The sequence below is a fragment of the Sminthopsis crassicaudata genome, chromosome 2, assembly GCF_048593235.1.
Source record: "Sminthopsis crassicaudata isolate SCR6 chromosome 2, ASM4859323v1, whole genome shotgun sequence".
Lineage (NCBI taxonomy): Eukaryota > Metazoa > Chordata > Mammalia > Dasyuromorphia > Dasyuridae > Sminthopsis > Sminthopsis crassicaudata.
The window spans coordinates 495,349,001-495,376,677 of record NC_133618.1 but is presented as its reverse complement, the minus strand read 5'-3'; the positions used below and the strand labels follow the sequence as shown (position 1 = coordinate 495,376,677).

The 27,677-nt window shown below is 42.1% G+C and overlaps 1 protein-coding gene across 1 annotated transcript in view; it reads left to right on the top strand.

Annotated features, from left to right (window-relative positions):
- The first annotated feature begins 3,421 nt into the window (after window positions 1-3,421).
- TGM3 (transglutaminase 3) overlaps window positions 3,422-27,677 on the top strand; it is a 38,187-nt gene continuing 13,931 nt past the window's right edge. Inside the window, 7 exon segments of the mRNA XM_074293608.1 lie at window positions 3,422-3,495; window positions 15,207-15,380; window positions 15,698-15,943; window positions 17,067-17,185; window positions 17,821-17,949; window positions 22,877-23,054; window positions 23,869-24,004. Of these exon segments, the coding sequence (XP_074149709.1) occupies window positions 3,489-3,495; window positions 15,207-15,380; window positions 15,698-15,943; window positions 17,067-17,185; window positions 17,821-17,949; window positions 22,877-23,054; window positions 23,869-24,004 (989 nt within the window). The 5' untranslated portion in view covers window positions 3,422-3,488.

Sequence of the window (27,677 nt, the reverse complement as noted above, 5' to 3'; positions counted from 1 at the left end):
CTGCTGTTCCTTCCTGGCTATAGTCCAAGCCTTCATCTTGGGCCCAGCTCAGCAAGAGGGTAAACAGGAAAGATCTCGAGCTGACAATCCCCTTTTCCAAGTAATTATACCTGCTGAAGAAGCCATTGCAAAGGCTCAATTTCTCAATTAGAGAGGGAAAAGGATAAATGATTAATTGACCTCTCCTTGAAAAAGCCCACATTAACCTCCATCTCTTTGGTTTTTCTAATGTCTCTGTTACAATGTGGCCAAGCAGGAAATCCATCAGGTTTACAGACAGATGACTCCACCTATGAATTTAAAATCATTTATCCTGAAATTGTGACACAACCCTGTGCAAATTACAGTCCTCAGCCTGCAGGCCTGGGCTCTGGCTCCCCATAGTGGGGCAATCCTCAGAGACATTAAAGGTAGCAGAGCCCAGGAGACGTACACTCCTATGGTGGCCCAGAATCTCTGTGTGCTCACTAATTACACAGGAGGCTAACTGCCCTGGGAGAGCAAAGAATCAAAGCTGAAGTTTATCCCGGAGGAGTGAAAAAAGCTCATTCTCGGCTTATAGGGTTCAATTACAAACCCTCCCCAATAAAGGCGGCTCTCCAAAGGGCCGATTGGGCAGGTCCCACTTGTCAGGTCCCTCAGCGGAGTATCAGGACTGCTTTTGAGCCCTGGCTTTGCCATAAATCATACCATGACTCCAGTGATCCACAGCTTCTCATGGCTTCATCGGTCTCTTTCAAAAGAGAGAGTCTGAGATCCTATGAGTAATACCTATGAAACACTTAATAACCAGAGTGCTGAAGGTTGGAAGGCATTTCTTCCTCGCACCTGCGGTTTCTCACCAAAATATATAGCTAAAGCGAGCATGTGTTTCCTAAGGGAATCACATCAGCATCTTTTTCTCAAGATTTTGCTTCCCTAGAGTCTCCATGGGATACCCCAGGGAACTGTGCTCTACAGGTCAGACACCCTTTCTCCCATGCCAACCTGGGCTATCTCCCTGGCCATCTGCCTGGGCAAACACAGGGCCACGTTCTGCCTTGTGGTGCACGCCAAGCTGTTCTGTCCTAACTGGACCGACCGCCAGCCGGCAGCTGGATCTGAGACCCAGGAAAGGAGCCCCCAGTTTAATTCTCAGCTCTGTTACTGACTTTCCAGTGACTCTCTTCCAGATTATTTCTTTCCTTTATTTCTTTGGTGAGGCAACGGGGCTAAGTGACTTAGCCAGAATCCCAGAGCTGGTCTGTGTCAGGTCCTCCCTGCTCCAGAGCCAGTGTTCTCTCCACTGAACCATCTAGCTATCCAGGCGGATTATTTCTAAGATCCATCCAGCTCTGACATTCTGCGTGCTATGAAATCACTCTCACCTTCTGCTCTGAGATTTCTTCTAGCTCTGACTTCCTAAGTTCTAAGGTCCCCTCCAGCTCCGACATTGTGTTCTGCAGTTCCTTCTGATTCTGACAATCTGTTCTAGAGCCTCTTCTGAGTCTGGTATTTTTAGTGATGTAAGGTCCTTTCCAGCTCTGGCTTCTGCATCCTAATGTTCTGCTAGCCTGCCATGACATCTGTTTTAAGGTTCCTTCCAGTTACATAACATGATAGTTTATTTTTTTAATGTAACTTCTGGCCTGACATGCTCTTCACATGGAGCAGGGGAAACCTCACTGTCACTTCCAGTCTTCCTGGCTGCCCGTAAGGGCCAATGAGTAGGAGTGATTACAGCTAGGTTGCAAAGAAAGGACATCCAACATCCTGGAAGAATAAATAGTTTTTTTTTTGTTTTTGTTTTTTGTTTTTTGTTTTAACTCAACTATAATCCTCAGTTCCTAGAACTGACAGGGAAGACATTCTGGTAGTTTTGGAGCTTAGTTTTAGAGTGTTATCTGGGACACCATTGTGATTTGTTGTTATTATTTGTCCTTCATTCTAAATAGCTCCATGACATCGGGGAGGTGATGCTGTGACATTCAAGGGAATTGGATTTAAGGGAGGGAGGCTGGGCAAGGTCACCTGCCTCACTTCACCTCCCACCCTCCCACCCCCCAGAGCTACCTGGGAACATTGCAAGGTATAGGTCAGGACCACTGGAGATGGCCCTGGATGCATTCAGGGACCTTGGGCTTTCTAAGCTAAGGTCTTCAACAGGTCTGTTTGACTGAGGCTACACCCAGTCAATGATTAATTAGGTAGCAATTGAGAAAAAGAATCTCCTCTTTCACCTAGTTCAAAATATAAATTCCAAATGAATAAATCTGAGAGGGAAAGACCCTTAAAGTTTCTGGGCAAAGCAGAAATAACTGTTATTTACATTAAATCTGAGTCGAGCAGAACCCAGACAATGACCAAATGGGGTTTGACTTAGGACCCATTGGTGGCCCATTGTCACCCTTAAAATTCTAAATGAGAATCTTAAGGACCGGGCCTTAAAAACAAACAAACAAACAAACCAAACCAAACCAATCTGAGGACTCTAAGAAGTTGAAGGACCTACCTGGGGTTTTTCACAGCTTGTATGTATGTATGGTAGTCCTTGAACTCAGGTTTGAAGCTTGCTCTCTAACTCCTAAGCTATTCTGATTCTCTAAGAATGAGTGTTGTAGAATTATGGCCCTTTTTCTTTTCTTTTCTTTTTTTATATTTCCACATTTATCATGTTGCACAAGAAAAACCAGATCAAAAAGAAAAATGAGAAAGAAAAAAAAGAAAGCAAATACTAACAAAAAAGGTGAAAATACTATGTTGTGATCCACATTCAGTTCCCACAGTCCTCTTTCTGGATGTGGGGATGACTCTCTTCATCCCAAGTCTATTGGAATTCTATGGCCTTTTCCCCAATAAAAAACCTAATCTGATTCAGTGGAGAGAGTCCTTGACTTGGAGACCTGGGATCTGGCTGGTCCTGATCCCTTCCACCCACATACTGTCTGACTTTGCACATTCACTTCCCTTTTTTGAACTGATTTCGCTAATTAAGCAATGAGAGGATTGAACAAACTCATTTCTAAGTGTCTTTTCCATTCTTAGGACTTGTATTCCCAAATCTAAATGTATAGGTCTTTGTCTTTTCTGGTTTGCAAAATTTACTTATATACTGTCTGGCCCCTTGTGGCAAGCCTGGGAAGGACCTCTATAGAGGAAAAATGGGGTGTCATACACCAAATCCCAGGATCCAGATCCAGAAATCACTTCTCTTTAAGAAAAAATCCAACTGGCTGACCCCTCTCCCCCACTTCCCTCCCCCAGTCACTTTTTTCATCTTTCCTAAGTGCAGTGAGTGACTTTCCGGTGGGTGATAGGTATGTCGTAAGTGAGGGCTACAGGCACTACAGGAATGACCTGGTGCCTCACCCACCTGGTTATAACTCTAATTGGTGTGTGTAGGAGTGGCTTCTATAAATGGTAAGGCAGTCAGGAGCAACCCTGTCTCTCGGCACAGTATCTCAGCCATTCCAAGAGGATCACCGAGAAGGAGCAGGGGCTGGAGAGACATGGCTGGTAAGTGTGATAGAAACTTCTAAAATGGATAAGTACTAGGGAGTCCACCAGCTCTTCCAGTGCAAACAGGTCCTCCAGTCTGACCCAGGAGGATTTCTAACCGATTCTCATTCACTCATTTATCTTGGAAAGGCAGCATGGCATAGTGGATTTGGAATCCAAAGAACCAGGCTCCCGAGACCTCATTCCAACAAATGGGGACTATAATAGCGATCCTGTCTCCCTCAGGGTTATTGCTGAGAAAGTGTTTGGAAACTGTAAAGGGCCATAGAAATGTGAGTTTGTTATTTGAGATTCATGGATGAGGTTAGTTTTCTTGAAAGGTCACTGTTGCATGGTTGCAATGAGATTCTGATCTCCAAGGCAGCAGATGTGTGTGCTTGGGAGGATCTCACAGTGGCAGACATTTGTTCAGCAGATTTCAGGCTTGGTCATTCATAAAGAACAGTTTTGCCTCATTGGAATATCTTAGACCCCAGGTATCCATGTGCAAAGCCCCTCTCAGTTTCTCAGCATTCTGGCAGTTTTCTATGTCCTAAGGGCCTTTCCGGCTCTGACAACCCCTGTTTCTAGAACAGCTATTGTAACTAAGTTGATTGAAAAGAAAACATCTGCACTATAGGAATGTACTTTAGAAAAATAACATCCGGGAGCATTCTTCAGCCTGGTTTGAAAGTGATTTGGTGATGTCAAAATTCCCAGTAGCAGGATGAGCAGGTGGTAGTGAAAGATTATCTAGTTTTTATAAATAGCTCCTGGAAAGAAAGGAAGAGAGAGAGAGAGAGAGAGAGGGAGGGAGGAAGCCACAAAGCCAGAAAAAGAGAAGAAATAAATGAAGAAGAAGAGAGAAGGAAGGCGACGTCTCAGTGTAACGACAGCTGTCGAGGATTCCGGCTCTTGTTAAACAGCCCTGCTGCTCTCCAGCAGGCTAATTATTGTGTGCTGCAGCTAAGCCAGGGTGGGTGATGGCCAAGCCAAACCCAAACAAGGCGTGAGTCAAACTCTTAAAAATCTCATGAATGGTGGTGAAACCTGCAAGAAAGCTTGCCAAGGGAAATTGTTAAGCCAGATGTGGGAGCCAGGTCCCAGTCACTCCGTGGCTTGTGAGACATAGGACTGGGACTGCACGCCGCACAGATCTCCTGCTGTCCGTGCGGGAGCCACGTGGTCTTTGCCAGAGGAGCCTTTGCAGAGAAAGGACAATTGAACCTGAGGAAAAGGACCTTAGCCTTAGTCTGACATGTCACTCTATGCCCTGGGGCAGCTAAGTGGCTCAGGAGCTAGACTAGCTAGACTAGGGTCTGGAGTCAGGAAAACCTGAACTGAAATCCAACCTCAGATGTTTACTAGCTGTGTGAGCAAATTGCAAATGACTGGGCAAATCAGCTAACTGTGTATATCCCTTTCCTCATCTGCGGAAAGGGGACAATATCTTGCGAGGATCACTTGCGGTAATAATTATAGCCCAGTGCCTGGCACATAGGAAGCACTGGCTACCATTGCTTATTATTATGCTCAAAAAGCCCCGCTGGTTCCCGCTTGCCTCAAAGATAAAAATACAGTCTCTACAGACCCATCATGGTCTGTCTCTAGACTATATTTCTGTGACCCAGTTTTGTTCATTGTACAGATCTGCCAAACTAACTTACTTGCCATTCCACAAATATAACTTCTGTCACCTATCCTCTGCACCTAGGACACCTCCCTCTGGGTCTGGGCCTCTTAGAACCCCTAGATTCTTTCAAATTAAGTACCACCTCCGACAGGAGACCTACAGGAGCCTTTCCTCCCTCAGATAACTTTGTACATGTTTTCTGTGTATATTCTGTTCTCATCCCCCACTCTCATCCCTAGAATGGAAGCTCCTAGAGGACAGGGACTGATTCACTTTTGTGTTTATATCCCCACAACCTATATTGTTTGGCAAATAGAAGCTCTTAATGCTTGTTGAGCGAATGAATGGATACAATGAATGAACAAATAACCATAGGCTATTAGAACTTAATGTAAGGGAAAAGTTCTTGAAAATTAGAGCAATCTGAAATGAGAGCCATCGCAAGAATAAGGGGGTTCCTTCCTCCTTACCGGAGGTCTTCAAAGGCTAGAGAGAGCCTTGTCTGGAATGCTGGGACTGAAGGCCTCTGATGTCCCTTCCAGCTCTGTAATTTGTAATACCAGGAAATGGTATTACAATTGTCTGGGCTTTCCAACCCAACACATGGAAAGATAATCACCAAAGCAACACTGCGGAGAAACCTGCAAATTGCACACAGCTTAAGTAAGTCCAGGTAGCCTCTCCTAAAGATTGGTCTTTGTCAAGAAGAGGTGTGAACATCAAACTTCAGCTTGAGACCTGTGGGATGAGTGTCTGGAGGAGGGGGGGTAAGGGATATAGATACATTTGCTCCTTCCAGCATTTTCATGTCCCACTTATCTTATCTAAAATAAAATTTAGGGCTGGAGTTGTTTGTTGTATATTACCCAAATGCCAATTATAGACATTGTCTGAGGTATACATAGTCTATCTAGGGAGAAAAAGAGACGGAAGTAGATGGGAAGAAAGGGGGATTTTTTGTTTCTTTGGAATTTTTTTATGTCATTATTAGAAACTTCCCTAACCAGAGGTTTGAGAGTACTGGGACCCTAGGATTGATACAGGATGTCCCAAAAGTGTTCGTGCAGTTTTGTTGTTTGTGGGGGGTTGATTTGATTTCCTCTACCCAACCCCTCATTAAAAAGCTCAGGACTTCAATGATATCTGATCTCTCTGCATAGTCCCGGGAATTCAGACACAAATTTGGGTGTGGTATAAGGAAAATCATCTAACAATTAGCATCATCCAAATGATCCAAAAGTGGAATAAACTTCCTCAGAAGGAAGTGCCAGTCTTGAAGTAAAGATGAACAACCTCTTGGGAAAGCAATAGATATTTTTAGATAGATTCTTATTCTGGTAATGGTTGTGCTAATTGGCCAACAGAGGTCCTGTGCCAATCTGGTGCCCTGTGATTCTGGGTGAGGTCTTTAGTTAAGGTCTCAAGTTACTTTCATTCATCTTTGAACAAGCTTTGTACACCTTGAATGTTAAACATAAAAAATAAATAAACAAATATAATATATTTATAAAATATAAATTATAAAATTATATAGTAATATATTTATAAAAGGGATAAAATAAAATATAAATATACAAATAAGTTGTATATTTATATAAATAAATAAATAAATAGGTTTTATATATATATATATATATATATATAAACATACATAAGAATGTTAAAATTTTAAAATTTTACAGACGATTCACTCAGGCCAGGGGATAGTTGTCTATTCATTATGTCAGGCTGTGCCAGAGCCAAGATGAAATACATAGATATACACGTGTATATCTCTATGAAAGGCTGTCAGGGATGACAACATAGATGTACAGAAAAAACCAAGTAGTTCTAAAAGTTTAGAGCATCTGTACTGAACATCTCTGGAATGTGGTCCTAGCCTTTTCAGGGGTATAGCATATAATAGAATGACATCTATAATGCACTGACACTGTGCACAATTCATGTTGTTCATAGATTATTCTGTCTAATTTCACTTATGTCCTCAGTATACATTGAAGAAGGAGGAAAGAAGAGCAAGATTTATTATACACTTATTATGTCTATTATGTACGCACTATGTGAAGCAGCGATGACCTTAGTAATAATAATAAAATAATGTCTTTCCTTTGGCACCTTATACTTGATAAAGTGTTTTCCTCAATGAGGTCTCATGAAGAATATCATGTAGGTATTATTATCCCCATTGTACAAATGAAATCTAGGTAATTCTTCAATACCAAAAGGATGTTTCAGAACCAATTGCTCTTATACCAGACTAGGGAATAGGGGGGAGAGGGAGAAGGGCTATCTATCACTGGTTCAGAAATTCTAATAATTTCTTGAAATTACTTGAAAGAGAAAAATTCAGAATAAATTCTTGGGTTTTATGATCCAGTGGAAGGTAATTTCAACATGAGACTAAATCTAACTGTTTGGTTAAAAACTGGCTGAACAGCTGAAGATTCCATCCCTGGTCTCGTCATTGTGTCAGAATGTGAACACTGAATTTTCGAAGCAAGATTCTGTGATCCTTCTGAAAAGAAAAATGTCATTGGGTTTCTGATGTAGCACACTGGCTAAACCTTAGTCTTCTTGGTATCTACGTGTCCTCAGTAAAGAGAATTGCTGGATTATTGTGTCTTCTATATACAGTTCAGTTCAGAAGGTGGAAATAACATCAACTCTTTTTCAGCCCACCCCCATACACACACATAAATTCTGCCTTTTTCTTATTCAAGTTCTGCTTTTACTTTCTTTTTTACTTCCTAGGATTATGTGACTTGAATTTTTATAATATCTGATTTGAATGGTTACTACATAGAGGAAAAAAAAATCTAAAAAGGTAATAAAGCATCTCTTCTTCCTCTTAACCATTAAAAAAAAATAAATAAAAATAAATAAGAGCTGGCTGAAAACCACATTAGAAAAACTTCTTATATCTTTGCATAGACTATCATCTGGACCCATCTAAATCTTCAGAGGCCAAGTACCCGGAGGTTTTCCTGGCTTTGTCCTTGGTTAGTGTTAAGAGCTAATTAAGCATATGGCTGTCAGACAGCATGGAACAAAGGAACTAGATTTGAATTCTTAGCCATGTTAATATCTATGATGAGTCCATCACTTACAGTCTTACTTTCCTTATTTGTAAAATGGGAATATTAATACTTCTATGACTTATCTTATGAGGATCTCATGAGGAAAGTGTTTCATAAAATGTCATACTATAGACATGTGAACTAATATTAGACAATTTCCCAAGGGTCTGGGTCTGACATCTCTTAAGTCCTCATAGATAAGAGAGAAACTTCTCTGATTGACCTCTAAATTACTCCCATAATTAGGGGTGAGGGATGACATTTGGGCAGGCTGCTTCCTTGTGAGATAACTCTGGGATCCTGCCTCTCAGAGCCTTTGGAGCAGTTGCACAAACAATCTCCTATGATATCTATGACCTGGATGAACAAGTCAGGAGTTTGAAAAAAAGGACTTATTTCTTTAAGCAAGATTTGCTGTCTCCCTAAAGCTATCTGGAAGTCAGAGAAAAGTGACTGATCAAAGGTCTCTCCTGATTTGCCTGACTAACCTTTGCCTAGGGGAGGCCACTGGTCCTTACTTGGTTGTTGTCAGCTTCTGGATACAACTGAGGATCCCAGTCTTCATCTTAAAAGTGTATTCCTAGAGATGGGGAATCAAGAAAGCTGGGTTCATGCCTTAGTGCTGCCACCAACTTGCTTTAAAAACCTGCATTTTTCCTTGGCCTATTTTCTTTTTTGCAAAATGAAGTTAAAATGAGATACCTCTAATAGCCCTTTAAGCTCTATGTTCTGTGTTCACTGGCATTCTATATAAAGGATAGTTGACTCTCAAGAGTAGAAATAGGAACTTTGGGTAAAAATTTCAAAGATTTCAATTTCAATTTATCCTTCATGTAAACTTCCTAACATTTATAATTAATCAAAATTGGAATGGTCTACTGTGGAAGTTGAGGGTCTTCAAACAAAAGTTGGCTGACCATTTATTGGGTATCTCCTTGATGAAATTGGTCTGCAAACCCAGAGACGAGGCAGTGCTGAAATTGCCAGAGCTATAACTTCCAAAGAAAATCAAACGGGGGCTTCAATAGTGACTGAGGCAGGAGGCTAAGCAGCAGAGGGGGAGTCGAGCAATCTCTGCAACACAACCCTGAAGCCCTGAACCAGAGGGGCAGAGTAACACAATGAGGAGGAACAGGGTCAGGGAAGCACACAAAAGCCACCTGTCCTTGACTTTCAAGGACTGTTTGAGGTTCCTGGGCTTTGGCAATCAACTGTTACAGCGCTGACAATAACTCCTTACTTCCAAAGAGATGTCAGATGTGAATCTACTGCACTCCCAGTTCAGGAAGGACCCTTACTCTGCATAGAGGGAAGTATTAAATGTCCAGTTCCATTGTAAAGAAGACTGTTTCATGTTGGAGTTGAACCATTTAGGATTCTAAAGTGCCTTTTACCTCTGACATTCTATGTTCTAAGGTCCCTTCCACCTCTGGCCTTGTGTATTCTAGGGCCCTTTTCATCTCTAATAATCTGTGTACTAAAAGTCCCTTCCAACTGTGACATTTCGTTCTATATAAAAAACAGGAGGACCCTAGATCTCACTCTAAACCTTTAGGAAACAGGGTTTCTTTATTGGACTTTCCCTCAGCATACAGGAACAACCAGCTAGGCTAGAATTAAGCCCACTAAGTCAAGTGTTTCTGAGAAACAGTCCTAGACGCTACTGTCGTTATGGATCGAGTTGCTGTTCTTAGTCTGAAAAGAGGAGTCACCTCCTCCACTCCCCTCACCCGGAGGCCTTTCACCTGGGACAAAAACCACTCCCCTCCATCTGGGGCCAGACTCACCTCATATGACCTGAAATGGAGCCGTTCCCACTCTCCCAGGTGCTGATGGATTTTTTGTGGGCCTATCTTCCAGCTTTGGCTTATTAAAAGGTTTACTCACTGGACCAAGTCTTATATTCCATGAGAAGGGAAGTTGTGGAGAATTTCTCTTTCATTAGTAAAGAGTTATCTTCCTCCCCACCCCAACTATCTTCACAAGTCTCCCGGCATTATCTATCCCATCCTCCCCCTCACCACCCAAAACTCTGCTGGCATGAGCCTCAACACCTGGGGAAATGATGCTTCCATAAGACTGAAGTGAGAGTGTGCTCTCCTCCCCCACAGGAAGAGGGGAACAGGCTCCCTAAATTGTCTATTGGGAGAGGCTGAGGAAGAGGTACAGAAGTCCATTTCCTCCATCTCTCTCTAGATTCCCAGTACAATCTGGAGGCTATCAGTAAGAAGGCCTTTCTCTTCATGCATCTCTCTTCCCTGGGGGCAGCTGGTAGCAAACTATTCTGGAAGGCTTCAGTACCTTCTCTCTCTTAGCTCAGTCCCCGGGACCAATGGCTTCTCTGTTATGAAATGAAGGGCTTGGATTAAATGGTCTCTCATGTCCCCTCCACTTCTAACATTGAATGTTCTATGTGTAAGTGTCCTCTTCCTCAAGTTGTCCTACGGCATTCTGGATCTCTGGATTCTGAAGCGTCAGAATCTACCTTGCATTATATTTAGTTGGACTCCATGGTAGACCGTAAGCTCCCTCAGGATGTGCCATTTTCTTTCTTTTTCTTTTTAATCATAGTACCTAATACTTAATAGATGCTTAATAAATATGTAAATAGGATGAAACTTTCCATCTGTTAACATTTTATGCTCTAAAGTCTCTCTTGATTCTGACATTCTATGTTCTGTGTTTTGAAGTGCCTTCCAAAAATGACATTCTATGTTCTAATGACAGTTTCGGCTCTGATATTGTATGGTCTACGAAGTGAAAATGCTCTTTTTTGGCTAAAGAAGGAAAATTAAAGGGGTTAAATTGGAGAATTCTGGCCACTAGGGTGCTGAGTTCAAATGAGGTTGCCACCCTTTCCTACATGTAATTGCCCTGATGGGCAGCAAACCAGAGTCATGGGTTCTTGACTTAAACCCATAAAACAACTTTAGTTATAATAATATAGTTAGTTATATATAAACGCATCGGCCCTGGACACCTTAGAATGAGCCAGAAATAGATTACAAACAGATATTCCTGCTAATTTCTTTCTAAGGCTGTCTTTGGTGTTTTCACTTTAACCTTGTTCCACAGACCTACAAATAATATCCAGGGAGAGAAATGGTTCACAACAAAATTTGTTCCTTTGCTCTATGTGAGTGGCCCTGGGTACTCTACGTAGAATGGACATTGGGCTTGTAATTATGAAACCTGGAATTGAAAACTGAGCTTCAATATTTAGCATCTGTGTGATCTCGAACATCATTTTTACTTTACATTTTTTAGCCTCAGTTTCTTCATCTATAAAATGAGAATCTTAATATATGCTACTACCTCAAAAAGTTATAGTGAATAAAACCTTTTGTGAATTTTCAAGGGACATGTAAATGTGCGCTGCCATCATCATATTATTAGCAATGGCCCTGCCTAGAACACAGAACTTAGAGACCTGTAATGCTCAATTGAAATGAATTTAATTAATTGAACTCATAGTCCTTGGGAAACAGGGGTCCTCCCCAAACCCAGAGCCTTCTCCTCCCTGCTGACAGTAACACAGTCTGCCTAGGGCTGTCAGTCCTGCCTGATGGGTGGAGGCTGGGAAAGGCTGGGGCTACTTTAGAAACTCTTTTCCCTAATCCCTCTTCCTTCTTCAGAGAAGGCTGGCCAAGGCTTTCAGAATGAAAGAAAAAGAGACCAGAATAACCTGAGATTTAATCAGAAAATTGAATATCCCATGGGGCAAGGAGGAGGCACACCTTTCATGTTGCTTTGGCCAACCTGAGAGAGAGAAAATGCAACTGCAATTTAGTAAAGATTGATTGATGAATGAGGGAAAAAGTTTAGTAAGCATTTATAACTATGAGCAAAGGACTGGGGGCGAAAATAGAAAAATCAGACAGACCCTATTGTCAAGGAGCACACCCCCAGGAATGTTTTAGCTGCAAGTCAGCTGAATGGAGGGTCCCATGATCCTTAGGATGCAGCATCCGAGACAGGAGATCCATTCACATCCATTCACATGTGCGCCATTGTGTCTTCTGGGGACACAATGAAGAATGAGCCATACTCCCTGCCCTCAGAACACTCAAAAACTCAACTATAGCCCTGGAAATGGCCAAAAACATCCATTTTGGCCATGGAGGAACTACAAGCAGCTAGGTGGCTTGCTGGAGAGAATACTGGGTCTGGAGTCTTCCTGGAGAACTTCCTTAGTTCAAGCCTGGTCCCCAACATTTCCTAGTTTGTTTTTTTTTCTTTTTTCTGAGGCTGGGATTAAGTGACTTGCCCAGGGTCACACAGCTAGGACCAGATTTGAACTCGGGTCCTCCTGAATTCAGGAATGGTGCTCTACCCACTGCCCCACCTAGCTGCCCCCTAGCTTTATGATTTTGGACAAGTTACTGAACTGATCCTTAGTTTTCTCAGCTAGGAAAAAAAAAAAAAAGGCTTCATAACAGCTTATATCTCTCAGGGTTGTTGTGAGGATCAAATGAGGTAACTTTTTTTTTTTTTTTAAATAGCTTTTTAATAACAGAACATATGCATGGGTAGTTTTTCAACATTATCACTTGCATTCACTTCTGTTCCAACTTTTCCCTTCCTTCCCTCCACCTAGGCAGTCTCATACATATTAAACATGTTAAAGTACATCTTAAATACAATATATGTGTACAGATCCATACAGTTCTCTTGTTGCACAAGAAAAATCGGACTTAGAAAGGTAAAAATAACCTGGGAAGAAAAACAAAAATGCAAACAGTTGAGGTAATATTTGTAAAGCATTTAGCACAGTGCCTGCCTTACAGTTAGTCTTATATAAATGTTTGCTGCTATTATTATTATTTTCAACTAAATGGCACAGGGAAAGAGCACCAGGGTTGGAGTCTAGAACAGCTAGGTCCAAATCCAACCTCAGACAATAATTGTGACCCAGTGCAAGTCACTTAATACCTGATTACCTCAGTTTTCTCATCTGTAAAATGGGGATAACAATAGCATCTACCTCCTAGAACTGTGGGATTTTCACAGATCAAATGAGAACAATTGTAAAGCACTTAGCATGGTGTCTGGCACAGAGTCAGCTCTTTATAAATATTAGCAATTATTATTATTAAGAAAATACTATCAATATTGATATAATTAATATTATTGTTAATATTCTATCATTTTATTATATTTATTTATTATTATTTTACTCTATCATCATTTGGATTTTTTTCTCATCTCACTTTTTAGTTGCAAGCCCTAGAAAGACAAGGAGCTCAGCCTTCTTTAAGAGAAAACTGAGAATCCTATTATCACCGCACTACCCTTGAACTTAGAACACTGAGGTTGCAAGCTTTGTTCTGTTATTGCTAAGGGACTGTGTTCATCTGAGCTCTTCCTGGTACAGGGAAACTGAGCTGATGGACTTCATGACTTTAGTAGCTGTGAGTGGAGCCTTATCTTTATCTTGGCAACTTTTTAATTTGTATATTCAGAGGTGCCCAGGTCTTCTTAACTAGGAGAGTCTAAAGGGTTTTTTTGTTTGCCTAATTATAAGGCCATGCTGGTCTTCCCTGTGTTCAGCTACTCTGTTGGCCTGCAGATTTGGGCAGGGCTGCTTTTCTGGGGAGGAGATTGTGTGCACAGCCTGACTCCTTAGTACTATTACTAAGGGGGGCAGCCCTCAGGTACTTCACTAGCTCTCTGACCCTAAGCAGGTCCCTTGTCTGCTTCCATTTCTTCATGGGTCAAATGAGATGTTAGACTGAACGACCTTCCAAGGCCCCATCCCAGCTCCATGATCTTACTGCTAGGGTGGCAGTAAAATTGAAGTAAGGGACACCTTATGTCATGGTGGATGGCGTAACTTTTCCTTGAAATCTTGAACCAAACTGACCACAGACAAATCCATAAAATGAGATAGTTAGACTACATGGTCCCTAGAGTCTGACATCCCCCACTCCCCAGTTCTGATTCCCACTATATCCGAAATAAATTCAATTATCTGTAAATATGATCATAATACTGACACTACTGCCTACCTTAATGGACAAAAGGGGAATTATCATTTGTGTGCCACAACTGCATCCATTTGTTGTCCAACCATTTTTCAGTAGTGTCTGACTCTCCCACACTCCCCATTTGGGGTTTTCTTGGCAAAGATAATTAGAGTGGTTTTATATTTCCTTCTCCAGCTCATTTTGTAGATGAGAAAACTGAGGTAAACAGGCTTAAGTGACTGGCCCAGGGTCACATATCTACTAAGTGTCTGAGGCTGGATTTTATGAGTCTTCCTGACTCCAAGCCCAGAACTCTATCCACTGAGCCATAGCTGCCCACAGTATATTCTTATGTGTATATATATGTTTATATATTTCTGTTTCTATACATACATACATATATATATATATATATACATATATATATATATATATATATGTCTCACATGTCTGTTGAATGAATAAATGTAAGTACATTGGCCTGTGGTTCCCAGTATAAGTGTCCCAAGTTCTTCAGGTCCCTCCTTAGTCTCCAGGACCAAATATAGCTGTTTGGCATCCAGAGCCCTTCATCACTTAGTTATTCCTACCTTTCCAGCCTTCTCATGCCCCATTCCCCAACACATACTCTTTGAGTCAATGACCCTGGCCTCCGGTCTGTCCACAATAACACACTCTTATGTCTCCGTTCTGGGCATTTTTTCTGGCTGTCCCCTATTCCTGAACGGTTCTTCCTCCTCTGCTTCACCCACTGATCTCCCTGGCTCCCTCTAAATCCCAATTAAAATCCCACCTTCTAGGGGAAGCCTTCTCCCATCTTCTTTAATTATTTTGCCCTCCCTCTGTTCATTATTTTCTTTTTGTCCTCTATATAGCTTTGTATATGTTATTTGCATGTTGTCCCCTCCATTAGATTGTAAGCTCCTTGAGAGCAGCTACTGTTTTTTGCCTTTTTTGGTCTTCCTAGAACTTATAGGCAATCAATGTCAATTGCTTGATTGTTGTTCTATAAAAGATCCCTAAGTCTCCAACTTGTCCTTTTTCTTTTCATAGATTTGAGACTCACAGACTTCAGCTGGCAGATACAAGCTAACGGATATGCTCACCACACAGACAAGTACTACAGTGAGGAGCTGATCACAAGGAGGGGGCAGCCCTTTAAGCTCAGGATGTCTTTGAGCAGATCTATCACCTCTAGGGAGAGGCTGATCTTCACAGCCTCAACAGGTAACTGAATTTTTTTTTTTCCTCTTTCCCAGGACCCAGCATAATATTCTACATGCAGCAGGCACTCAATAAATTGTGTCAAATTTGCTGTTCCGAGATGTTATGATTAACATAAAGATGCAAGACGGGCTGTAAGAGGTCTGGGCTCTGTGGGACCTCTCTAGGATTGTGATGAATAATGACTAAAGCGCTATTGTTGTTCATTTGGGTCTGACTGAGATTCCATTTGGATTTCAGCTCATTCCCCCTACTCTATCCTAAATCCTTGTTCAGATAATACTACATGGATTTCATTGTTCTCTGTTATTTTTGGAAAGGTCCAAACCCCTCTGAATCAGCTCGGACCAAAGCCGTGATGCCTTTGTCTACTGGGTCAAGCGGCAGTTCCTGGAGTGCAGTACTGGTGTCCAACAACCAAGACGGTTCAATGACCATCGCCATCTCCAGTCCAGCCAACGCCCCTATTGGTCGATATACACTCAGCGTTCAGATCGCCTCTCAAGGTGGAAGCACCTCCACAACTCTGGGGACATGGGTTCAACTGTTTAATCCCTGGCTGCAAGGTAGGAGTCAAGCCCCCTCCCACATCATGAGCCCACCACTAGACTGATTCCCAGTCCAGGCGAATCTTGCAAGGGCTTACAGAAGAAAAAGGGGGGGTTGGAGAGAGCTCTACCCCAGGAGGCAGGGAAGTTGGAACTTAATGCTAGTTCTTCCATTAACTTGGGGTCATCTTGGGCAGTTCACTTCCTGTCTCTGGCCCTCACTTTCCCCATGAGAAGGTTGGGCTAAGACAATGTCATAGCATTTAGTAGTTCTCTGGCAGCTTCAATGCCTTCAGATTTGATGACAGTATTGCAATAAACTAGTATGAATGGCTTCCTGGTGATGTGGACAGCTACTGCTCCACATTTCCCAAATTCTCAGCACTGAAACCTCATCTCTGCAGCCTGAGCCCCTAGAGTATCTCAGTTCATTTTAGACATAGGACTTAGTGCTGGTTGGCGGCAGACCCTTTCTCCAGCCTCCCTTCCCACCTGCGTTTTTCCAAAAGCATAAACAGGTAGTCAGAAACATCAAGCCTATACCTGCCACTTAAAGAAGGGATTAGTTCTGTATGAATTAACTGGAAAGGGTAGAGTCTGAAACAAAGGCTGGAAGCTTAAAGTAAAGAAAATCTTGTCAACAATTAGAACTAACCATAAGTGGCACATTCTGCTTTACAAGAGGTTTTTAAGCAGATCCTGGAAACTTGATATTATAGAACCCATTCCTCTTCAGGCATGAGTCGAACTTGTCTATAAGAAGTCATGGATCCCTTTGGCAGTCTGATAAAGTGAGTGAACCTGCTCACAGAATAATAGTTGTTTGATTTTTAAAATCGTAATGGAAGGAAATGCAAAATGTCAGAAAGAGATTAGTGAAAACAACAATGTAATTTCTCTCCCATACAAATATATGGATTAATTGGAATATATCCATAGAACCTCAGGTTAAGGATTTTTGCACTAGAGGATATCTGGGGTACTTTCCAACTCTGAAATTCTGTGTCAATGAGTTCTTTTAGAGGCCAAGAGCGGGTCTTTGAAACAGCCAGTTCCCTAGTACAGAATGTGTCTGGGATGAAGTGGAAAAAGGAAAGGGCCCCTTCTAATTCTCTCCCACCTTCTTTCTCGGGGTTTCCAGAGGATGCTGTATTCATGAGGAACAATGCAGAGAGAGAAGAATATGTGGAGGAAGATGCTGGTATCATATATGTAGGGAGCACAAATCGAATCAATATGGTTGGCTGGAATTTTGGACAGGTAAATGAGTAATAAGGCAGCCAAAGGTTGCATACAAGTTTCCTGAGTGATTGACTTAAGTTGGATTATCATTTGTATATAACTTGTGTGTTAGTCATTTAACTTAAAAATACATTCAGATCTTTTTGACAAATGTTTTCATTCAAAATTCTAAGCTCCTGCTCTGTTCTGCTCCTTTCTTTCAATTTCTAGTGTAAGTACACAGTGCAACTAGGTTTTCTCATCTTGGAAAAACTGGCTTGCTATATTTTGTAGCTGGTTATACAGCCCTGACCAAGGCACTTTCTTCCCCTAAGGTTCAAATGAGGGATTGGGCTTCTAATGCGGAATCATTTTAGTCACATCCAGTCTCTTCATGATCCCATTTGACGTTTTCTTGGCAAAGATACTGCAGTGGTTCTCTATTTCCTTTTTTTACAGCTCATTTTACAGATGAGGAAGTTGAGGCAAACAGAATTAAATGACTAGTCCATAGTCATACAGCTCATACAGCTAATAAATATATGAGGCAGATTTGAATTCAGGTAGCTTCAGGTAAACCCGGAGTTTACCTTGGGGCCCTCCTCAGGGCCTCTCTTCTCCCTTCATTACAGGCACGTAACCACTATTAACCCCAGGCTTCTCTTTCTGAACAGTATGAAGACGACATTCTGAACATTTCTCTCATGATCCTGGACAGGAGCCTCAACTTTCGCCGTGACCCCGTCACAGATGTGGCCAGAAGAAATGATCCTAAATACATTGGCCGGGTGCTGAGCGGCATGGTAAGGAGAGTATTGCCCAGCCCATAATCGGGGCTCTGGACAATTCTAACTCGGATCCTGGCTCATAACATTTCTTCTTCTAACATTTTGGTCAGCAGGCCCAGAAACAAGGCAGGGCTCAGCCCATAAACTCTAGTATTGTCAAGAACCAGAACCCAACCTAGGAGAAGAGAGAGAGGACAGTACGCCATACTTCCCAATGTTCCACATGGCATGGGCAAGGGAAGAAAATAAGCATTTATACAGCACCTGCTACAAGCCAAGCACTATGCTAAGCACTTTAGAAATATTATACTCTCCCCCCCAAAAAAGAAGTATTATTCCCATTTTACAGCTGAGGGAGATACAAGTAGTGTCTCATTCATCCAGGGTTACACAGCTAGGAAGTATCTGAGATGACATTTGAACGCTATCCTCTGGACCAGCTGGAGGCTCTGGAAAGTGCCCCGGCCTTAGAAGGAGAAGACTTAGATTCAATTTCCAGCTCTAATGGCTGGGTGACCTTGGGCAAATGACTTCCCCTTCTGAACTTCAGTTTCCTAACCTATAAAATAGGGATAATAATTTTCATATCACCCGTCTCTTAGGTCTGGTATGAGGAAAATGCGTTTTAAACCCTCAGAGGCTTTAGAAAAGTGAGCCATTATTCTCCTGGCTCTGCCACAGCACAGAGACTCATTCATTCAGCAGGCAGGCCTTCACCACACAGTCACTCCGTACCGTCCTCGGCTATAGTGAGAAGCCGGATAAGAGACAGGCACCCTTATCCCAGCACTCCCAGGCTGGGGGGTTGGGAGGGAGCCAGGTACAACGTGTTACATAGGAGGAAGCTGAGTCCCAAAGAGGTCACTGACTTTCCGAAGGTACAGAAATAATCATTAGAAAGCAAAGCTACACACCCCGGGCTTCTGGATCCAAATCTTTCTTTCCCCCAACCACTCTTGTTGAGCTTGCAACATAAAAAAGAAGAGGTGAAAACTCTTCCACATTGACAGAATGTGGGGTCAGACCAGTTACCCAGGTGTTCCTAGGAAAGCCCTGCATCAGGAAGGTTTGGGGAGGCTCAGGGGAGTTTCCCTGGTAACGGGGGCTCCCAGGCCAGTGTGCACGGGGCCCAGCCTCATTCCCGGGATTGCCCTTGTCCTCTGGAGCAAGGCACCTTCAGCTCGAGAGAGGCCTGGCCCCTGGAACAGGTCAGCCTGGGCAATGGAAGGTAAGGAGTCTGAGCATCACGGAATGGCAGCGCTGCAGGGAATCTCTGAGCTCACTGCAAGTGGGAAAACTCAGCCCACAGCCAGGAAGGCATCCACCTCAGGCGGGACCCAGAGTCCCAGGCAGTCAGAGCTACGGGGCTCCTCGCTCCCCGTGGGGGCTCGCCAGGACACCTCCCTGGCTCCCTACAAACGTTTCAAAGTTCAAAGTCAAAGAGGGGTGGCTGGAACTCATTACCGTCACCTGATTAATTAACTAGAACTCTTCTTACCTTTCAACTTGTTAATGAGCTCCAATGGCTGGGGAACTGACTTGGCTAAAAGGTTAAAAGGTAGGGCAATCTCTCTGGCTTTGAACTTTTTAACTTTTAACATTTTAACAAGTTAATTGAAGTGACTTCTTAGATGCAGCCGAAAGCCCTGCCTGTCTGGCCTAGGATGCCAACGTCTCTGCCCACGAGCCTTCAGAAAGGCATCACAAACCCCCACTTTGCCGGCCCACTCTCTGGAGGTGACTTCTCTTAGCCACAAGTCCTGCATCCATTTTCTTTTCTTTCGGATCCATCGTTGTCATTTTTTCCCTTCTGCATCCAGTTGGGTTAAGTGACTTGTCTAGGATCATAGCTAGTATCTGAAGCCAAATTTGAATTCAGGTCCTCTTGACACAAGGGCCAGTGCTCTATCCACTGTGCCACCATCTGCTCCTAGTTCACCTTAGAAATCCGCTCCCTCAGCCTCCCGGTTTTACAAGAGGACCCAAGGAGGGACTTCTCTAACATAAGTCAATGGCGAAAGTAGGTCTTGAAGTCAGGACTCCTTGGGGAGGAGGAAAGATCTCTGGATTTGGAATGAGAAGGCCTTAGGTCTGAATCTCAGCACTGTGACCGTGGAAGTCACTCAGCTGCTTTGGGTGTCAGCTTTCTCACCTGAGAAAGGAGAGGACTGGGCTAGACCGCCTCTAAGGTCCCCTGCCCCTTGAAATGTATAACTCTGCATTCTCAACAGTGAGAAGTAACAGCCTTCATGGAGTGCCTTGTTTTCTGGAACTCTCCCTGCCATGCCCCGCTGCCCCTTTATAACTCAGATATCCTTCACATCAATAACCACTGGAGGCTTCAGAAGGCAGGTGAGACTTTGAAAGCTAAAGTTTCAGAAAAAGTGAGAGCACTGAAGGTCAAGCCAAAGATCAGAGAAGATTGGTGCTGAGAAGCTGTCGCCCCTGAGACAGCCGGGAAGTCCTCCACAGTGCCCAGCCCTCCCAGTTAGCATTCTTTGTGGCTTCGGCTGCTGCTGATTCATTCCTTGCCCCTCGGGCAAACCGCTTTATCTCCCAAGTTTCCTGAGCTGCATTTAGGAGAGGATCCCTCCCAAACTGTCAGCTAGGCTGGGCTGGGCGAACTACACTAATTATCACCTGCACTGCCTTTTGAAAGGATCAGAGCTCTTCGGTAACCCAGCTGATTACTACTTTCCAGGCTGGGGCCCTGGTGATTCAGGAGATGGGGACAGATGGTGAAATCTTTCATCTTGGCCTGTCTCTAACATATCTCATGATCTCAAATGATGGTCCATCAGAGTGGGAGGAGGGGAGAAAGATTTGTAGGTCTTTGGCTCAGCTGCAAACAGGGGAGTGCAATTCTCTAGCCTGCTTCTTCTAGATGGAATCATAGACATCAGCTACTGGAAGAGGCCTTGGAAGGTTAACTGTCAGAGTTACAAGGGACCTGCAAGTAGTCCACTCCCATCATTTTGTAAAAGAGAAAGCATTCCAAAAATCAGTGCCTTCTCTGAAAAAAGTAGAGAGGTTTTTTTTTTTTAAATTAATAATATATCAATAACAAAATCCAAAGGAAAAATGGAAAGAGAAAGTCGATTCAAAATAGCTATGAAATATGCATAATATCTGAGAGTCAGTCTACCAAGAAATACAGATGGATAGATAGATAGATAGATAGATAGATTTAAATGGATACATAGATAGATGGACAGATAGGTGAACAGATGGATAGATCTATGGATGGATGGATGGATGGATAAACAGATAGATAATCACAAAGCAGTGTTTAAAAAATAAAGAATAGGGGAAACTAGATGGTGCAGTGGATAGAGCATCAGCCCTGGAGTCAGGAGGACCTGAATTCAAATCTGCCCATAGATAGTTAACACGTATTAGCTGTGTGATCCTGGGCAAGTCATTTAACACCAGTTGCCTTACCAAAAAAACAAACAAACAAACAAAAAAAAAAACTTGAGAATGACAAGTAATTGAAGAGATATCACTGCACATGGTTAAACTTTATGAATGAAATAAAAATGATAAAATTCCCTATATCAACTTTAAAATTAGTACTTTGTTAATGAAACTAATAAAGGAGTAGTCTATAGAGCCAGACAAAATAATAACAATTCATTTGAAGGAACAAAAAGGATAGAATCTTAAAGAAAATGAAATTTAAATAGAAGGATGAAGAGAGAACAACACTTCTAGACTTAATGTTATAAAGCAATCATTATCAAAACTATTTGGTACTAGGGGAAAAAAACAAGAAAAAAAGTATATCAATGGAACATAATATGTCCCATTCATTCAATAACCCAGCAAAAACAAGAATATAAACTAGTTACAGAAGAACTCTCTATCTCACAAACACTGCTAAGAAAACTGGAAAGCAGTTTGGCAGAAATTCCATTGTTGTTGTTCAGTCATGTCTGACTCTTTATAAACCCATTTGGGGTTTTCTTGGCAAAGATACTGGAGTAGTTTACTATTTCCTTCTCTAGCTCATTTTACAGGCAAAGAAACTGAGGCAAACAGGGTTAAGTAACTTGCCCAGGATCATACAGGTATTTAAGACCAGATTTAAACTCAGGAAGATGAGTCTTCCTGTTTTCTGGCCCAGCTTTATCCACTATACCACCCAACTGCCCTAAAAAATAGGCTTAGACCATCATTTTTACACCGTATATCACAGATAAGCTAAAAAAAAAAAAAAAAAAATGAGACCTAAATATAAAAGGCTACCCCATTAAGAAATTAAAACAAAATTAATTAAGACATATCTCACAATTATGGCTAAGGAGATAATTCTTAACCAAACTAGAAAATGGATCACAAAAAGATAAAATACATAATTTTGTATGTGAAATTAAAAGGCTTTTGCACAAATATAATTAGAGCTATAAGACAAAGGTAATTTGTTTTAATGATTTTGATGAGTTTGGTTAATAACAGTAATAACAATACTCCCCTCCAGCAGATCTAAAAATAATTTAATAAAGAATGAGAGGAAAAACATAGATTTAACAATCATAATGCTAAATATAAATGGACTGAACTTCCTGGGGAAAAAGATATGGTCATCCAACAATACGTTGTTTGTAGAAAACACATTTAATAGAGAAAGATTTTAGTAGATTTAAATGAAAAACCTGATATAAAATTTTCTATGCTATTGCTAATTCATGAGGAGTCCAGGTAATACTGAAGATGTCATAATCAATAGAGGTAGAAATCGAGACGCAGACAGTAAAAGGTACTTGTCCAAAGTCATCTGTGAGTTAAGAGTGCCCAGGTCTCAACTCCCAAGCCACAACTTTTCTCTGCACCACGCTGAGCTCTTCTCATCTGCCACTTCTTCCTCTCCTCATTCCCTCTCCAAACATTGCTGCCTTTCCTGCTCTCCACCTGTGGAGCTGACTGGATGAGTGTTTTTCAGATCAATGGCAATGACGACAATGGGGTACTATCTGGGAACTGGAGTGGAGATTACTCTGGAGGCAAGGATCCCCGGAACTGGAACGGCAGTGTGGAGATCCTGAAGCAATGGAAGAAAAATCGTTTCCAACCTGTCCGTTTTGGCCAGTGTTGGGTCTTTGCTGGGACCTTGAATACAGGTATTCAATGGGATACTGGGGGAAGTGCAGTCTGGCTGAGTCAGTCCCTAAGAGGGAACTCACTCGCAAAAGCTTGTCCCAAACTCCCATCCCTGAATTTGGAGTCAGGAGTCTTGGGTTCCAGTTCCAACTTTGCTATTGACTCCCTTTGTGAACTGACAACACCGAGACTCAGAAGAATGGGGAATAATCATATTGTATCACCTACCTACCAGGGCTGCTGTGAGTTTAATGTTTTGTGAGCCCTAAACTACTATAGAAATATAAGTTATTATTATCTTCTTATTACCCATAGAAAAGGGCCAAAAACAGACTTATCCAAGGACTAACGTAATTAAATGTGGAGAGAATCTCCTGGCTGTCCAGACCACAGCAACACTTAGTAATCCTCTGCTAAGTTATAGAGGTTGTGACCTGTTCCAGCAGGGAGGGACATCTCGTACCGGGGAAATTGCAGATCCCTGAAACAGAGAGATTTAAAGTAAATGATGCTTTGAGGCTCACAAAGCAGCCCTGTACCGTGAGCGCTGGCTGGCACTTCATTTTATAGATGAAGGAGTTAGGGTCCAGAGAGCTGAACTGAGCCACCAATGACTACGTGGCCAACCTGTATTGTCAGACCTTGTATTCAGGTCCAGATCTCCTTATAACTCCAAGTGAGTGTGTCGGTCTCTCCACTGCACCAAACGTATTGCAGAAGGTTATGGTGAGGAACCGCTTTTGTAAATAGTATATAACTGGAGATTGTCACCACTACTGCCGTCACCATCACCATCACTTCTTCTAAGCTGTCTCCCTGGTTTTTGACTTCCAGTGCTTCGGTGTTTGGGGATCCCTGCCCGAGTGATCACTAACTTTAACTCAGCCCACGACACAGACCGTAACCTGACCATAGATGTCTATTATGACCCTCTGGGAAACCCATTAGAAAGAGGGAGTGACAGTATTTGGTAAGTCCCTCTCCTTTCTTCTGTATTGACTCAGGTGTCTCCTTATTTGCATTGCTCCTTAGAGATTCAGTTCTAAGTGTAAGATGAGGGGTTAGTGAGGTGGGAGGAGGAGAAATGCAGACCTACAATGACAGACAGACTGATGACACATCCAAAGTTAAACCATTCTGACATAGTTCAGGAAAAGATCTCATAGAATGGGACATACGATGTAGCGTTTTGGTTACACATTACCTAGAAAACCCATTGCCACTGCCGCCATGGTTATCCACTCTTTGGAATCAAGCCTAATAAAAAGAAAAATATGTTTTGGAAATTTCACTTAGTTCAAAGAGTTTTTAAAATTATAAAAAATTTGGTTAGATGAGTTCTTAGAATTTAAAAGTGGAAGCTCCCTTAGGAAATAGAATGTTAGCTCTGAAAGGGACCTGAGAGCCAACAACTTTAAAAGTGTAGGACTTTGAAACATTTCCCAGCTTAGGGGAGTGCAGAATAGGGAAGGTTAAAGCTGGAAGGTTTCTTGGAGATATCTAATCCCAGTTTACTTAGGTAAAACATGAGACCCACAGGGGTTGAACGATTTGCCCAAGATACAACTAGTAAACTACAGAGCCAAACCTAGAACCTAGACTTCCTAAGGTTCCCGTGTTCTTTTGCAGAATTTTACACAGCCATCTGGTGCCATTTTAAATGCCTTGAGAAGTCTGTAGGGGGTAGAGAATTCCACATCATTCTCCTAACCCCCACACTTGCCTAGCCCACCCAGATGCCAGCAAAGCAGCTCTGCACATAACCCTATGGCCCTGACTTTGCATCAGTATTGTAGGAAGCCAGTGTTCTTCCAGAAGCAGCCTGAAGATCTCTAAGCACCGCCTCCCCTCCCCCCCATAAAAGTCTAAGTGACTGCTAAACAGAAAGTTGTGGGATCTGGTCCCTACCCCCATTCTTTTATTTGAAGGGGGTAGTGGGAAAGTAAAAATCAGAAAATGTGGGTCCAATCCTAATTGTGCCATTACCTGACTCTGTGCCCCGGGGCAAACCATTTCCCCTCCAGAGCTCAGTTTCCTTCTCATAAATTGAGAGGAATGGATCTAATGATCTCTAAAGTCATCTTAAAAATTTTGACTCTCTAGATGTTTATTTCTCCCAGTTACAGCACCTCCCAGGGAAGCCACACCCTCTTTTACTTAATACTGACAAAATCTGGGGAAAGAAGGCCTAGAGTCATTTAGGCTGAGTATATAATAACAACCTGTCTTTGCAAGAATTTATAGCATAATACAAATACTATTCGTGTTTAAATGGAATCGTGTGAAAAACAGGTAATAATCTCAATTTTATCCTAAACTATATTTTTGGTCAGAATCCATCTGGCATCACATTTTAGAAAGTTCATCAACAAGTTGGAACAGCTCTCAAGAGAGGAAAGTGGCCGGGCTGGGGAGGAGCCTTAGAATCATGACATGTAATAATAACTACCATTTATATAACACTTACTGTGTGCCAGGCACTGTGCTAAATACTTTGCAATTATCTCATTTGATCCTCCGGGTGGCAGGTGTTATTATTATTCCCATTTTAGAGATGAGGAAAGTGAGGGAAATAGGGCTTAAGATCATATGAAACCAGACTTGAATCAAGTCTTGCCAAATCTTGCCCCAGAGCCCAGATGCCCTATCCATGGTGCCATCTAGCTGCCCCTAAATGTGAGAATCATTTGAAGGAATCTGGGATATTTAACCGAGAGTAGAGAAGAATTGAGCACCTTTGAGGCAATGAGAAACAGGCTTATTTCTCAGGTAACTCTAGAAGGCAGAATTAGAACCAGTGAAGGGGGGTTTCAGGGTCTCAGATTTTGACTCAGTATAATAAGAATCTATTACTCCAAGGACACACAGAACTATCTAATAAAGGAATAGGTTGATTTGTTAGGTAAGATAATAATACTGGAGTGAGCTGTAATACCCTTGGACTGTAATGGAAGCGATTCTTGATCAGGTAGGAGTTAGAAGCCCCAAATTCCCATTCATCTTTTAAGATTCTGTGATTTAGTAAAACCCAAAGATCATGTGATTTTCTGATCCATTATGGCATAAAGTTCCCTCTTCCCTAAATATTGGTTATTACCTCAAGGATTGAAAGACCCAAGTGCAGTAAATTGTAGTCATGGTTTCAGTGGCATCTGATCACAAGGCAGATGGAGAAAGAGTGTCACCCGCTTTTTAGCCAAATTCACTGGCACAGCTTGCTGAACTGTGTGCAGGGCCGGTCCACATTGTGTCCATCCTGCTGGTCAGATCAGAGGGAAAGCAATATTGAGCCAATATAAGGTGTTATTCCCTCAGATGAAACTTGAGTGTTTCTCAAAGGATCTTTCTTAAATTTGAGCCTTCCCTCCCCTGCCTCCCCACACCCAAATCAGAAAATACAGCAGCTTCACATACCCAGGCAGATCTTCAAGTCAGAGCCAATCTTTTTAGTTGTGAGGAAGTAGGAAATATGTTTGTCCAAGGGATGGGGGTGGAGGGGCGACCCTTGTAGTAGAAAAAGTACTTGACTGAGAGTTAGGAGCTACTTATTCCTTGTATGACCTTGAACAAATGTCTTTTCTAATCCATATTCCAGTTTCCCCATATATAAAATGAGCTGCAGTTAGACTGGATCAGTGCATCTTAAAGTTCTTCACTTGTACCCATTTTTCACCCACCCAAGAAATTTTTTCACAGCCCTGGCCATATATCCAAATCAAACATTTGTATACAATATGTATATGAGGTAAACAAATCAAACATTTACTGATAATAAATCATAATTTCACAACCCCCCCTTTCAATTACATGACTCTATCTGAAACAACCCACAGTCTAAGAAGGTTAGAACTAGATAATCCCTTAGGGCCCTTTGAGCCTTAATAGTCCTCAAATATAGAGCAGAAGCTCAAGGGTTAAATCTCATTTTTAGATCTTGGAGTTCATCCCACGTTTGACACCAGATGTTTGCTCTGTATCTACTTCTCCGGAGCTGAGGAGCTATTCTGTGACTCTGTTGTGTGTTACCGTAAACGAAGCCTCAGGCGCCGTCCAATCAATGGGCATAACCAAATCATCTGAAATAGTTTGGGCTGTGGTTAATTTTTAACTTGATATTTCCATTTGGTGCACGCGTCTTTGTATACATTTCATTTATCTCTGACAGATCTTGGGCTTCTGAATCCACAAAGTGGATTGCACATTGCCTGTGTTTAAGGGGCCTAGAAAGCACTGGTTTGAAAACAGATCCTCTCACTCTGAATTCAGCACTGTTTCGGTTTTGTCTTGGTTCCCCTTAAAAGTTTCCTCTGGTATTGAAAAGCAGAAGGGGAAAAAATCCTTGTTTCTTAAACTCATAGGGTGATAGAGCCTCAGACGCAGAAGGCACCTAAAACTCAATCTTTCTACCATATCTCCTCCTGACCAACTATTTAACAGCAAAATGCTTCCAAGGGTTATGTTACTCCTGATAGTGTTGACCAAATCATAAGAAGCCAACCTTTTAAAAATACCTACTGTGTGTACTAGTGATAGAAGGTAGAGAACACTGGGTGTGAAGTTAGAAGATGAACAAGATATGCTCTGCCCGTAAGGCACTTACGATCCAGTTGGAAAGACAGCAAGCATGTTAAAAAGTAACTTAT